We start from the raw sequence: 13709 nt of genomic DNA, 5'->3' as shown, positions 1-13709 counted from the left end.
AAAACCAAAAAAAGGGAGAAGTGATTTGTTCAAATTCTAATTAAAATAACTGACAAAAAAGTATAAAAGTTTTGTCAGTAATCATTAAAACAATAGGAAAGCTAAAACAAAGGATGTCAGATGCAAAATTGACATAAGGACTTAATTGGTAATTTTGTGTTGTGTTGTGCTAAAGGAATTAAATTCACCACTCCAAACAAGTAACAACTAGATGGACAATATTCACAGTAAAAATTTTAGAGCAATTAGAAATGGAAAATCAATAATTAGGCAAAGAACGGCTCCAGGTTCCAGCCAGCTCAAGAGGATAAACCAACATAACTGAAGAGTAAAAAGTATATAAAAGGCCTCACTTTTTTTTTTGTGGAGGTTAGATTTTCAAAATCAGTCCTTCAAATAAGAAGCACGCATACTGAAGTGCAGTCTACATAGACAAACAATAGCAATTCCTGTATTCTGAAATCTATCAAAGACCTCTCACTGGTATCTTAAAAAAGGATATTTCACAATAAAGCAACATGCATGACACCCAAATAAGTATCCAGGTCTTTGGTGTCAAGGATTTAGCCTTTTATGTTAAGTTAATAGAAAAGCGTCAAAATAGTTTCACCCGAATTCCAGAAAGTATTTCTAGCTGACGGTAACCAACAATTAACTATTCACCTATAAGTATAAATCCTGATTGGGTATTAGTAAAGGATCTGAAACTGAAATAAACATGCTTAGACTCCCATTAAAAGTTTCAACATTATTACTATATAGCATATACACAGGTGATCCAGGAGGATATTCAGCTAGCTGCTTTTAGGCCAACAGCAGCCAATTCAGGAATCAAGCCAGCACGTCCCATAAGGCCAACAGTTATGGACACAGTTTGGGTCAATTGCTTACTTTTATTTCAATTCAGGTTCATATCCTTTTACTAGATTTTAGGCTTATGAAATGGTCTTTCCTTGTAGCTAGGAGTTAGTTACCTAGTATCTAGAACGAGTTTTAAATTTCAACTTTTGGAGGTATTGGGAAGGATATTTTGATATTTCATGGCCACACAACAATAAGAAATGTGAAATTCTGCTTACCATGAAAGAAATCTTCATACAGGCGTTGCCATTCTAGATGGAAAATATTGTGAAGAAAGTAAGGAGATGAAGAATGAAGTTCACCCACCGGTGTTTCCACATGAGATCCAACTACTGTTCAAAAAGATAGCACCAAACTTGAGTTGCCAACTACAAAAGGATAGTCAATATCGAGAAGCCTGATTGATAGTTCAAGCATTCTAAGACCTCTTCTCTATGTAGGTACAATCATGGCCAAAAGATAGCCTTCACAAGGTCAAAGCTATTTAGCCACACCCTTATGTTGTAGAGCATGGAAGAAAGGAGCAATGACCTAACAAGCATATAACTTGGACCAAGTTCAAAGCCATCCTAAAGAAGTTATATCACATCGACTCAACCAGAAGTGAGAGAGGTGGATTTGATGGCAAAGGAAAACGTGTATAGGACTACATTACTAAATTCCAAAAGCAAGAGATTTCTCTACACATGATTTTGGAAGAAATCTAAACCTTGATGATGTTCAATGCAGGACTAAATAAAAAACTCCATTGAGAATAGGAGTTGTTCTTAATGGCCTCAATTGATGAAGCAGATGCCAAATCAATCTCCATAGTAACCAAGAATTAACAAATGACTAGCGACAAGAAGAACCATTGAAAGGACAAGGGTAAAAATAAAGAGATCATAGAGGAAAAGGAAATCAAGGCTTGCAAATTAACAAAAGACCTTTTTGTACACATTGTAAACAGCCTGGTCATACCAATGACAAGTATAAAAGCTCCACCCAAAATTGAGGCCAAATGATAAAGAAAAAGTAAAGCAAACCATCGTGGCATCTACATAAGTGTAGATTGGTAGAATACAATAAACCTTGCTCTCATTAGAAGGCAAAATCTACAAAATTAGCAAACAAAAGGGTTAGACACCAGCCCCTCATAACATTCCAAATTACTGTCATATCTTATCGATAAAGCATACTGTGGCCTGCACAAATAGTAAGCAATACCTCTAAAACAACCGTTACTACCCGCTAGATAGTAAAAAAAATAAGTACAACCAATTGGATAGCAAGAACAGCAAGATGATCTGGCTAGATAACAAGAATGGTTGGTGATACAACTTATAAAACAATAAGGACAAACCTAGATTAAAAGAAGGGCATAGCATAGGCCTACTCCTTTAGCTCGCAACTAGGAAGATGAAAAGGCCAATGATAGGTTGAAATCTAAGCTCAAATAATTATAGTTTATTCTAGATTCGATACTGAAGTCAAAAGAAATTGATTTCAAAGGAACAAATTGAAAAATTAAAATTTGAGACCACACCCGATCCAAATCATTATTCCTTGGGTTGGTTCAACAGTGTGCATTAAAGTTTGCAATCATAGAACAATTTACTAACAAGGTTACCTATAAGTTGATGTCTCTTGATGTGTGCCACATGATCTTTGGCAAACCGCACCTCTGAGAGTACTACAGATAACAAGATGATATACCTTACATTTTTTTGAGAATTATTCCTCCCTTTTACCATGATCTTTTCTAGTTAGCAAAGAAGATGATTTGGATTAATCCTAGTCTTCTATTGCTTCTTTTGCATGAGATAGCAATAAAACCAGAGGCAACTTTGTATGAGACTATGAGTTGTCTACCCTTTTCCAGAAAGTGAAGGGTTTATCAGCCAAGAAAGTGAGGGGGCATGAACTACCATGGATCACTCCTTTGCTAAATCAACTCATGTACCACCATTCTCCATTGGAGTATGAAGCAATTAGGCGCTCGGTGGCAAAATTATAGAGCAAGGAGCAATACATATGAGCAGTTCACCATGTGGCTCATCAATAGTACTCGTGCCAAAAGATGTTAGAAGGAAGATCTGCATTGATTGTAGAAGATTGAACAAGATCACCATTAAGAACCACTGTGTTATCATTGATAAAGAAGTTGATCAATCAATTATAGACAGCCAAGCGCTTCTCTAAGCTAGTTTTGGCATCCTGCTACAACCATATTTGGGTCAAAGAAGAAGATACATTGAATATCACCTTAAAAAAAAGTAGGGATTATAAGAATGAAGGTTGATGCTATTTAAACTTTGCAATGCACCAACAACCTTAACGAGATTGATGAACGAGGCATCGTACCCTTTTCTATGTAAATTCATAATTATTTATTTAATGACATTTTTGGGTAAAGTAACATCTAGAAGGAGAATCTCTCAAGCAGATTTGAAGCTTCTACAAGAAGCAAAGCTTGAATTAAATATGAAGAAGTGTGAATTTGGTAGCATCAAACCTCTCAATGTCAGCCTGATTGTAGACTTTGGAAAGCTAAAACAGATCTAGGCCACACACTATTTAAAAGTAGAGGTTTAGAATTAAGAAACTTCATGGGTGTATGGTGGTATGTAAGGAAACACATCCATCAATTCTCAGTGCTAACTGCCCCTTGTATATTGTTAGAAGTATTAGCCACCCCTTCAAATGGAGAGGAAAGCAGAACACCTTCCAATGATAAAAAGAAGAGAATGGAGGCATCAATACTTGGTCTTCCTAACCTGCAATGGCCATTAAAGATGGAGACAAATGAATCCAACTATGCAAATGGTGTCATGCTCATCAGGAATTGATGACCTCTCTTTTAAAATTCATAGATGTTGTGCAACGCCCATAAAAACTATCCCACCTATGATAACGAGCACTTTGCCTTAGACCAGGAGGTGAAGCATTGGACGTTAGGAAAATAGATCATTTACCATACAAAGAAACCACTAAAGTACCACAAAGTTAGTCCAAGAAACAGCAAGCCAAGCACATGAAGTAGATGTCAAAACTTTAACAATTTATCCTAGTGAGAGTATACAAAAAGATCTTTGATATGTTGTCCTTGACAATTACTAGTGCAACTACAACCATATTTGTGATTGTGCAGGTGCATTGTCCGTGCAAATCCATACTACTGAGAGGTGTGGGAAACCTATTAAAAGGCTAGACAATAAACTGAAGGAGTCCCACAACAAACTGATTTGAAGATCCTTATTAGATACCATGAGTTGCATCATTTCAGATGACATCATAGACCTATCGTGGATGCTAATTAAGGAACCAATTGTAAGTCAACTTAGGATGACATATGACATTATGTCTATCTAATACATCAATATACAGGCCATTAGTGAACATATTTGTTGTTTGGAAATAATCATAATATAAAAGTGCTATCGCAATTAAGCTAACCATCCAATTAGGAGGCACATGCCTCATCCTTTTATCATAAAATTTTGTGTTGGATTCACTTAATAAAATTGATACACATTGGTTCCCTCATGAGCTTGGCTCAAAACTGAATTTGGAGGCCTTAATTAACTTGGTATTAACGGCAAAAAATTTTATGAGCATAGAATGAGTAATTTTTTATTTTTTAGACTTTGTAAATTACTATAAACTTGACATTTTATGGGTTATTTAGCAATTATCAGAATAGAATAGTGACAAGAGAAGGTAAGTTTACTCAAATTAGAGGCTAGGTGTTAGGGTTTAGAGACCTAGGCCAGTGAATATTTGGGTGTAAACCTTGAGGGCTGACTAGGTATGTGGTACCCTCTGGTAGAAATTTGATGTCAATGCATCCACCATCAGGGAGTCCTTTAGAGATTTGTCTTTGAGTTCTAAGGCATCATTTTTGTGATGAGCATCCCTATAATTATGATTTTCCTAACAATTGAACCCATTATTGGGAAGGGGTTATATGTAGGATGTGCTTGGTAAAGCTATATAGTAGAGTTAATAGGGTTTTATTTTATTAGCCTTTAAACATCTTAGTAGTTTGGTTTCTTATTTTTCTTTTTATTTTACTTAGTTTTATTTCCTGATTTTCTTATTTTTTTACCAGATTTTCTTATTTTTTCAGATAGGGGTAGTTTGATAAATTATGGCCTCTTTGCCCCTGTGTTTTCTTATAAATAACCCATTTCCCTTTGAGATACGGGACTTCTGCTATAATATCAATTTTCCATAAATTTGAGAGAGGATGCAGAGTGCCTATGCTTGGGGTGGTTTTCAAAAAATTTGGATAGGATAGGAAAGAGATTGTTGAGTTTGGGATTTTGCCATCATCAATACCCGTGCCTCCTATTCTTGTTCAGTCATCTGTTTTGTTACTCGACAAAGAACAGGCGCGGTAATCCCACTACCAAGCAATGAACGTGTTGTGTTGTCTTGCCTCCAAGCATTATAAATTGACTCAAAATTGGTGCAAGAGTGTCCTAATCACAATATTCCACCGAGCAAAGGAGATCGTATGTTACAAGACAAGAAACTTATAATTGGAGTAAGAGGGGTCATTGTGGATTGCAAGAAGTCTCCACTAGGTCTCTGGTCTCCATATTTTCCTTTCAAACATAATTCTTAGCGAAGATCAGTGGTCTATTGAATGTTTTTTGGATTTTCTTGCAAGTGACAGAACTGACCAACTAGTCTGCCAGTCTTAAAGCTCTAGGTCTAGTCTCAAAACTAGAGGTTTGGCCTTACACAGGTCAAAAGAACAGTTATATAGGCAGACCGCGGTCCTGAATAAGACCCTCTGGCTCTATTTGAAGCTTTTTTTTTTTTCAAATTTCAATCAATTAAGTATTTGTTATTCAAAAATTCTTGAAATAGTTTTAGGTTAAGGTATTGAGTCTTTCTTTATTTCTTTGTTTGTTAGTTCATTCTTTTTTCGTGCATCTTCGATGTCAAGAGTATATAAGATGTTGCATTTAAAGGTGACCGTATGTTACAAGAAGCCAAGAAACTTATAATTGGAGTAAGAGGGATCATTGTGGATTGCAAGAAGTCTCCACTAGGTCTCTGGTCTTCAATTTTCCTTTCTAACATAATTCTTAGCCAAGATCAGTGGTCTATTAAATGTTTTTTGGATTTTCTTGCAAGTGACAGAACTGATTAACTAGACTGCCACTCTTAAAGCTCTCGGTCTAGTCTCAAAACTAGAGGTTCGGCCTTACACAGGTCAAAAGAACAGTTATATAGGAAGACCGCAGTCCTGAATAAGACCCTCTGGCTCTATTTGAAGCATTTTTTTTTTCAATTTTCAATAAATTAAGTATTTGTTATTCAAAAATTCTTGTAATAGTTTTAGGTTAAGGTATTGAGTCTTTCTTTATTTCTTTGTTCATTCTTTTTTCGTGTGTCTACAATGTCAAGAGTATATAAGATGTTGCATTTAAAGCAACAACCGACTCCCGCCCCATGTAAACTACTATGCTAATCAATCATGACTAGATAACTCTTTGATCATATTGACCTCATCATAAAAGAAGGGATTCAACATAGAACTTTATATTTCTCATAATTTTGCCCAATTTCGAGGGATATTTTGCATATTTAAAATCTTTTGATATAAAAATATGAAAAGTGCACATAGTCCATCTCAATCTAGGATTTAAGAGTAGATACAACTGAAATTTCAATATATTTTGAAATAATGAGATTTGAACTTGAGGTTTTATCATCAACATGATTCTTGCAAATAGTTAAGATTTGGAATTTCTTATTATATTATAAAAATGACCATTTGATGAAATAAAAATCAAAGAATGTCTAGTCCGAATCTAATATTTCAGAGTTCTTTCTCAACTCTTTCTCCATTGGTTGCCCTTTCCTTCAACCTTTCTCTTGATTTTAGCTAGAACTGAAAGCAAATAAGGACAGGAAAAGCTGCCAAGCAATTGGACCTCGCTTTGGAAGATTCCTGTTGCCTAAAATTTGTTCAGAAAAGGAAATTTACTGTTAGGACAGCAAACTGTCGCCATGTCAAGGGGAATTTCAGCAACAGTGAGGAAGTAAAAGAGAGGAAATCATATACGGCCTTATTCCCTACACTTGAATCCAGAACTCTTGGATCATTCAACCAATTTATGGTTACTTGAAGCCTTAGGTTATGAAACAACTGATTAGGAAATTAGGCTTATTAAACATACTTAGTGGCTAATGTATGCTTTTTTAAGCTAGCAGAAAGCTTGCTGATAAACAATATATATTGAACATAGAGCAAGGATGGCTCGTTGTTTGACTTTCGACGGAATAGAGGGCATTTAATCCGTTCTAATAATCCATAATTTATCAGGATGCGGGATGTAGCCTGCTACGTGAGTTGTAGTTAGATTCTGCTCATGTGGCCTCTGAAAGTGTAGTAATGCCATTGCATAGTGAGTTGCTCCTGCAGCTATCGTATTGCCACCCAAAATTCAATACAAACTGCATAGTTAACAACCTCAAATAAGCCAAAAAAAACACATTATTTAACACCAAAATTAAGTACCTCATGGTCAAAATATGAAGTATGGGCATCGTATAAAGACATAATCTCTTCAAAGAATTGAAGGAATATGCCAAAAAAAAGATAAATTAATTCATGCAAATCTTTTTAAACAACTTTTATGCGTTAACTTTAGTCTGTTAATCAATCTTAATTTTATCTATTATTTCTTATTGATGCATCTTATGCCAAATTATAAAAAACTATGTTCCACTACTTTATTCTCAATAGGTACAACTTCTACAATTGCTCTCATATAATTATTTAGCAACTTATCCTTCATATTTTTGATATCCAATATTCTTATTTCTGCACACTCAACAACACAACATATCTACAAACTTAAAAACAAGTATGAGCTTAGAAGATCATAAATTGCAAACAAAAAATGACAATATTGTCCCTAAAATGTGAAATGTATAAAAAATAAGACTTTTAAGATAATATGGGATTTGATATATAGGTATGACATCCAACTATTCATGTGTATGATTTCATGTATTTAAACAAACCATTTTTTTAATCATGCTGCCAAGAACAATGATCCATTTAGAAGAAAAATTATTTCTCCAAATTTTAAACTTCATATTTGGCTTTTTCAATCTCTTCCCACACATCCTATCCATTTGATGTTAATTGCAGCACTCAACCTACCCTTGTTCACGTATGTAAATAACACTCTTTCTGAGATGTCCAAAATCTTTTGTTTAAGTAGACCATGCCTGCACCTATATTTAACCAAATTTTTTAGAGAGTTAATGCAAAAAACTGTGATCCACCAAAACCTTGGCATGTTGACAAGTCGCATGTGAATTTAAAAATAATCTTTATCCATCTAGGATTGACCGTTTATACATCTAATAGATAGCTCAACATTGATTATCCCGGGTAAAAGCAAAAAACTCTATAGCCAAGCTATTTGCTCCTGAAGAATGAGTGATATTCAATTAGTTGTAATTTGTGAGGATTAAATAGAAATTGTTTCTTCTTACCCAACATCCATTCTAATCCCTGCAAGATCTCTTCATAACAACAGGCCTTAATAGCAATCAGACTAAATTAAACATATCGATGGTAAAATTTGGAAAAATATATACACTTCTTCTATTAGTTTAGTTGTAAAATACCTGGTACTCAATTAGTTAGAGAATTAATACATATTTTCTATTATATTGATCTCCGGTGTTATCCTTCTGAGTAATTCTACTTTGCATTATATCTCTTTGAAAAACCTCTCGAGCAACATTCTCATCCTATATAAAAAATAGTTTAGTACAAAATATGTACTGATTTGAGGTTTACCAACAATTTGATAATTCTATTTTCAATTGTATCATTAATAGTTTTATCCAAAACTTGGATCAAGATTGCAGTTATTTTTTATGCTTAATTGTATGGTAATAACTCATGAATCCATTCAATGGCATATCCAGTGCATGAGCATCCACACAATGCGGGGCTCGCAGAGGGATTGTGGATCACCCTTTTGTTGCAAAGAGATTTTCTTTATTATAACTTATGACCTCCAAATCATAATAGAAACAATATAACCATTGTTCCACAGATTTCCTATAAAATTAGAAATGGAGAATTTAAAAACCATTCCAAAATATTTATAAGGTCAATTAAAGGGTGGAATGATAAGGGAAGAAATGATAATGATACAGATAGAATCATCTTGTTTATGCATCAGTTATGTCAAGAAATTTAATTACAATCATGATCATTTACCAAATATCATTAAAACGCATTAAATAGCCCTACTAAACATCATAAGTTAATATGCTACATCTGAGATGATACATGCCATAGATAGGCTCTTTACTAAACCAGAATCAGGGTGGAAAGTGCCATAAACCCTAAAAATAGAAAGAGACGTAAATGAATAAAACTAGTTGTTTGTTCGCTAGGGGATGGAAAATAGCAACAATCTCACAAACAAATAGGCATTTAAGTTTTGACAGGGTGAAATCCAACGCAATTTTTTTTTTTTAAATTCAAAACATTCAACTGAAGGTCGCCTCAACATCTATGATTCAAAATTCACATGTAGAGGGTAGAAACTTGCTTAAATCGCTCACAAGAACCGTATTCTTCATCTAGATTATCAATCAAAACTAATTTAGCCTAAACCCGCACACTGTCCCCACAATAAGAACTAAAACCAAAACCCTAAACCGAAGGCAAGGTCAATGTAGAGTTTACCCAATATCGAAGCGACAGCAATTCCATGTTGCTCTCGGTGCACCCCCCGCCCCCGGCAGTTGCTGCAGCAGTGTCCAGGCTCATCTGCTTAGCGGCCTTGATTTGCACAGAGTCTATATCATCGGTTCCGTGAGGACCTGACGCGCTTATCGCCAAGGCTAGTTGCACCTGGTACTCCTCCTCCAAGAGACTAAAATCACTTCCCCCAGCCCCCACAGGCGTGGACGCCGCCTCGCTTCGCGATCCGCTCGATCTACTCTCCGCCCCATCAACCGATGGCGAGACCAAAGTGGAGCTCATAGATAATGAAGGAGATGATGCCGGCTGAACCATCGTCGGTGGAGGCGGCGTCTCCATTCTCGGTTCATCCAATCGGTGTTGATGGGGATGCTGATGTTCGAGTCCACCGCCACCGCCGATATGCAACTTGCGAAGGAGATGTTTCATTCTTGGCATATAGCATCAGATCGGAAGCCCCGGTACCCTCTCCTCGTCCCTATCAATAAATAAATGGGGCGAGGGGCTTCGTGACTTGCTGGTGCAAGCCCTGCTGGGTTCCTATTAATCTAATCGCTGGAAAAAGGCAAGATTCTATATGATTTGGTGAGGAGTTCAGTGCGCCGGTTTCCTTTCTAAACCGCCGTGATGAGCCGCAGGCGCAACCTCTTTCTTTCCCTCCTATCGTGCTCGTTCTCGAAGGGAGGGTGGTTACAGTTTAAATGGCGAGATAGAACAGGAAGAAAGAGAAAGAATGTGGGGGATAGAAGGTGGAAGCGTTGACTGGCATTTGGGCGAGGCGGTCGTCAGTGTGTGTAGCGTGTGATTGGAATTGGGCTAGCGTATCTCGCGGCCCAGCCGTAGATTGGTCTTGGACTTGTAGTTGAAGCCATAGACAAACACAACTCCTCTTGTCCTATTGGTTGAGAGCTTGGGCGTCCAACTAAGAGGTCCAAGGTTCGAGTCCATGTGTATGCATTGTGTGTGTGAGTTTGCCTTAAATGGCCTAAATGTCCCCAAAAAAAAAAAAAAAGCCATAGACAAATTTGAACATGTTTTTTCCTATATTTATACTATTTATAATTTTGTTTATTTATTTATTTATTTCGATTTCTTAGTGTTTAATTAAAATTTAATTAAATAAGATTTGATCTTCGATACATCACCAAAAATTATCTTGATCGGATATGAATCTCGAGACATCCAAATTGAAAACTTCTGAAATTAAATTTATGAACTTTGATTTCAACAAATTTATATACAAATTGAACATTTGAAGAAGACGAACCCAACTACAATGACATTGATCCAATCTGAGCCCAAATAGGCCAAATTAGGAGATTGAAGCATAATTGAAAGGTTCAAATCATTAATTAGAGTACCAAATAATCACTAAATATGGCATGTTTATTGTTGAATCGAGCGGCTCGTCGAGACGAATCCAATGAGCTCAAGATCGCTTAATTTCGACGTTACTAAGGCACTAAAATTTTTGAGAATGCTTAATAATTGGGGGAATCAATATAGGTCATCCGATGGATGACTCCAAACATGCCCTGGATCTTCTCCATATTTACGGGGTGTGCCACTCACGACTATTATCAGATCAACGCCCGTACGCCGAACTTCTGCCTAAATGCCGACAAACTTCCACCCGACTACTGCCACACTTATGCCCAACTCTCCAAACTATTATAATTCCCCCAGCTCTAAGTCAAGGAACGAATTAACCTTTATAATTCTCTCAAATTTAGTGGAATCTTTTCGCATAGGTAAGGCCCCATAGTCTTTCCCTCTTTGGGATTTTCACATAAAAAGGATCTGATGTTTTAATGCTCTCTCTCTCTCTCTCTCTCTCTCTCTCTCTCTCTCTCTCTCTCTTAAATTATATGTTTATGTGCAAGAAATGCGTGTATCAATAATATACATGTTTATGTGCAAGAAATACGTGCATCAATAAGATAAAAAATTACTCACTCTACCGCCATGAATATTATAGCCCGCAACAGTTTAACGCCATCTGTATGTGTAATAACTCAAATATGTGAAATAAATTTATTTGAAAAATATGAAAATTCTTAAGTAGAGGCCTTTTGTGTTAATCTGGTAAGCGTTGTGGCACAAGGTAATAAACAATATGTGTGTGTGTGTGTGTGTGTGTGTGACCCTGCCTCACCCCATTGACTCCCTCACTTAGTTGCTTAGCTAGGAAGAAATTTAATGATGGGAAGAAGAGAAAGAAGAGAGAAATATCTTTAGATCATATATATTAGTCATTCTTATTATAGATTTTATTTTATTTATTATAAGTGACTAATCTCATACTGTTGTTTTCAATAATGTTTACGAATTTTATCTCTCCTAAAAATGTCAAAAATGTATTATATCCTGATTTCATAAGCTTTTACCGTGTAAGTTTGGATATGCTATAAATTTGACCATTCCAAATGATTTGATATGATTTTATCATATTTTAAATCAAGTGTTGAATGATATCAGATATATAATATGATAAATCTACATGATACCCTACTAATCCATATAATTTACTAATTGGGAGTCATAAGGAGCGCGCAGGGAATTGATTAAGAGTCATAATGAGTCAGGGTGATTAATTCACATGATTCAAGGGGGTTATAAGGGGCGGTTGATTGGGAGTCATAAGTATAGGAATATGATATCCTTAAGATACACTCATTGAATATTTGAATACTGATTCTGACACTAAGAAAAATATTATACTAATATTATAGCTCACACTAATATTATTTACTATGTTATTAATGCTATTTAATGTTATTGGTCATGATAATAATATTATTACTAACATTAGATATTAATGCATATATTTTTTTATATGATTCATAGCATATTATTCTCTTTTATTTTATATTGATTTCAATTGTAAGATTTTAGTTATTTTGCTAGGTTGTATACTCATTATATAATTTTACATATTTTTGGAAAAGGGTAATGATCCTATAATATGAGACTCTAAACAACATGCATAATTTTTCTACCTATAATTCTAGATAAAATGCAATCATATTTCTTTTCACTATTCATTGTTAAGCTCTAATTAAATGATTAAAATAAAAGATATTTATAATTCTTCCCAGATATATCCTATAGTGTGACAATGGGAACTAATTCCACCCTTATAAACTCAACTGAAGTCCTCTTTCAATAGCCAACAGGTATAGCAATCACAACAACATAGCCTCTCACTACAACTTGCACCAATCTATGAATCAGGAATGTCAAGCATCTGGTTCTTTCTTTCTTGGTGGAAGAAATTTTGTTGGGGTAGGAATATCAGTGCCATCCCATGAAGATAGCATATGAAAAATGATGAAGTCTCATACTAAATTTTTTTAACTTATGCGAGGCACTCGCCAACCAGTGTGAACACAACAAGAGGAAGCCCATCTTGTGATGCTCTAGAATCTAAATATGAAGAATTATTCATTTATCCTTTAAATAAATAACAACTACAGCTATATAATATCATCTATCAATAATAAACATCAAAACATATTCTATAATTCAAAACATCAATGAACACATCTATATCTAATCCTAAAAATCATATATAATACTCAGGATCTATATAATAATCACATATCTACTCTAGCCAGAGTATAAAAGAATAACTAGAATAAAAAGAAATAGAACCTGAATAATCCTTATCAGCCTCACACTCCTGCTCCCTTATGCTGACATGATATCATTTAATCACGTATAATGAGCTTAAAAAGTCCAACATGTCACAAAATCCTACAACTAAAATAAAAGCATGGTAAAGGAGCAATATGCTTGTTAACAATCAAATTGTAGTAGTTACATTCATATAATCATTGAATTAGTATATAAATTATAAATCTCAAATGCAGTTGTAGTAGAATCTATAAATAATAAAACTCTAAAGTACATAAACTGGTAAAGTTATAAACCAGTATAAGTGTCAAATATATGAAACAATCATCATATCAGTAATATCAATCAGTACATAAATCATATAAAATATCAAATCAATATATCGATAAAGACTATAGAAATCAAATCAATGTAATAAAATTATATATAAATATACACATGTTATGTAGGTATTATATATCATATGCTTAGTACA

General features: G+C 34.8%; 1 protein-coding gene across 3 annotated transcripts in view; it reads right to left on the bottom strand.

The window, feature by feature from the left end:
* Positions 1 to 10412, bottom strand: part of LOC110107618 (probable serine/threonine-protein kinase SIS8) — a 35860-nt gene extending 25448 nt beyond the window's left edge. For 2 of the 3 annotated variants that reach the window (XM_020837912.2, XM_020837911.2), the window contains exon 1: positions 9581 to 10412. In XM_020837912.2, the coding sequence (XP_020693571.1) occupies positions 9581 to 10036 (456 nt within the window). In that variant the 5' untranslated portion in view covers positions 10037 to 10412. The remainder of the gene's footprint in view (positions 1 to 9580) is intronic. The other variant, XM_020837910.2, reaches the window with a different exon arrangement.
* Positions 10413 to 13709: the final 3297 nt, after the last annotated feature.

The sequence above is a fragment of the Dendrobium catenatum genome, unplaced genomic scaffold (genome assembly GCF_001605985.2).
Source record: "Dendrobium catenatum unplaced genomic scaffold, ASM160598v2 fragScaff_scaffold_722, whole genome shotgun sequence".
Taxonomy (NCBI): Eukaryota; Viridiplantae; Streptophyta; class Magnoliopsida; order Asparagales; family Orchidaceae; genus Dendrobium; species Dendrobium catenatum.
Note: the sequence above shows the minus strand (reverse complement) of the source record. Positions and strands in the feature narration are given on the sequence as shown.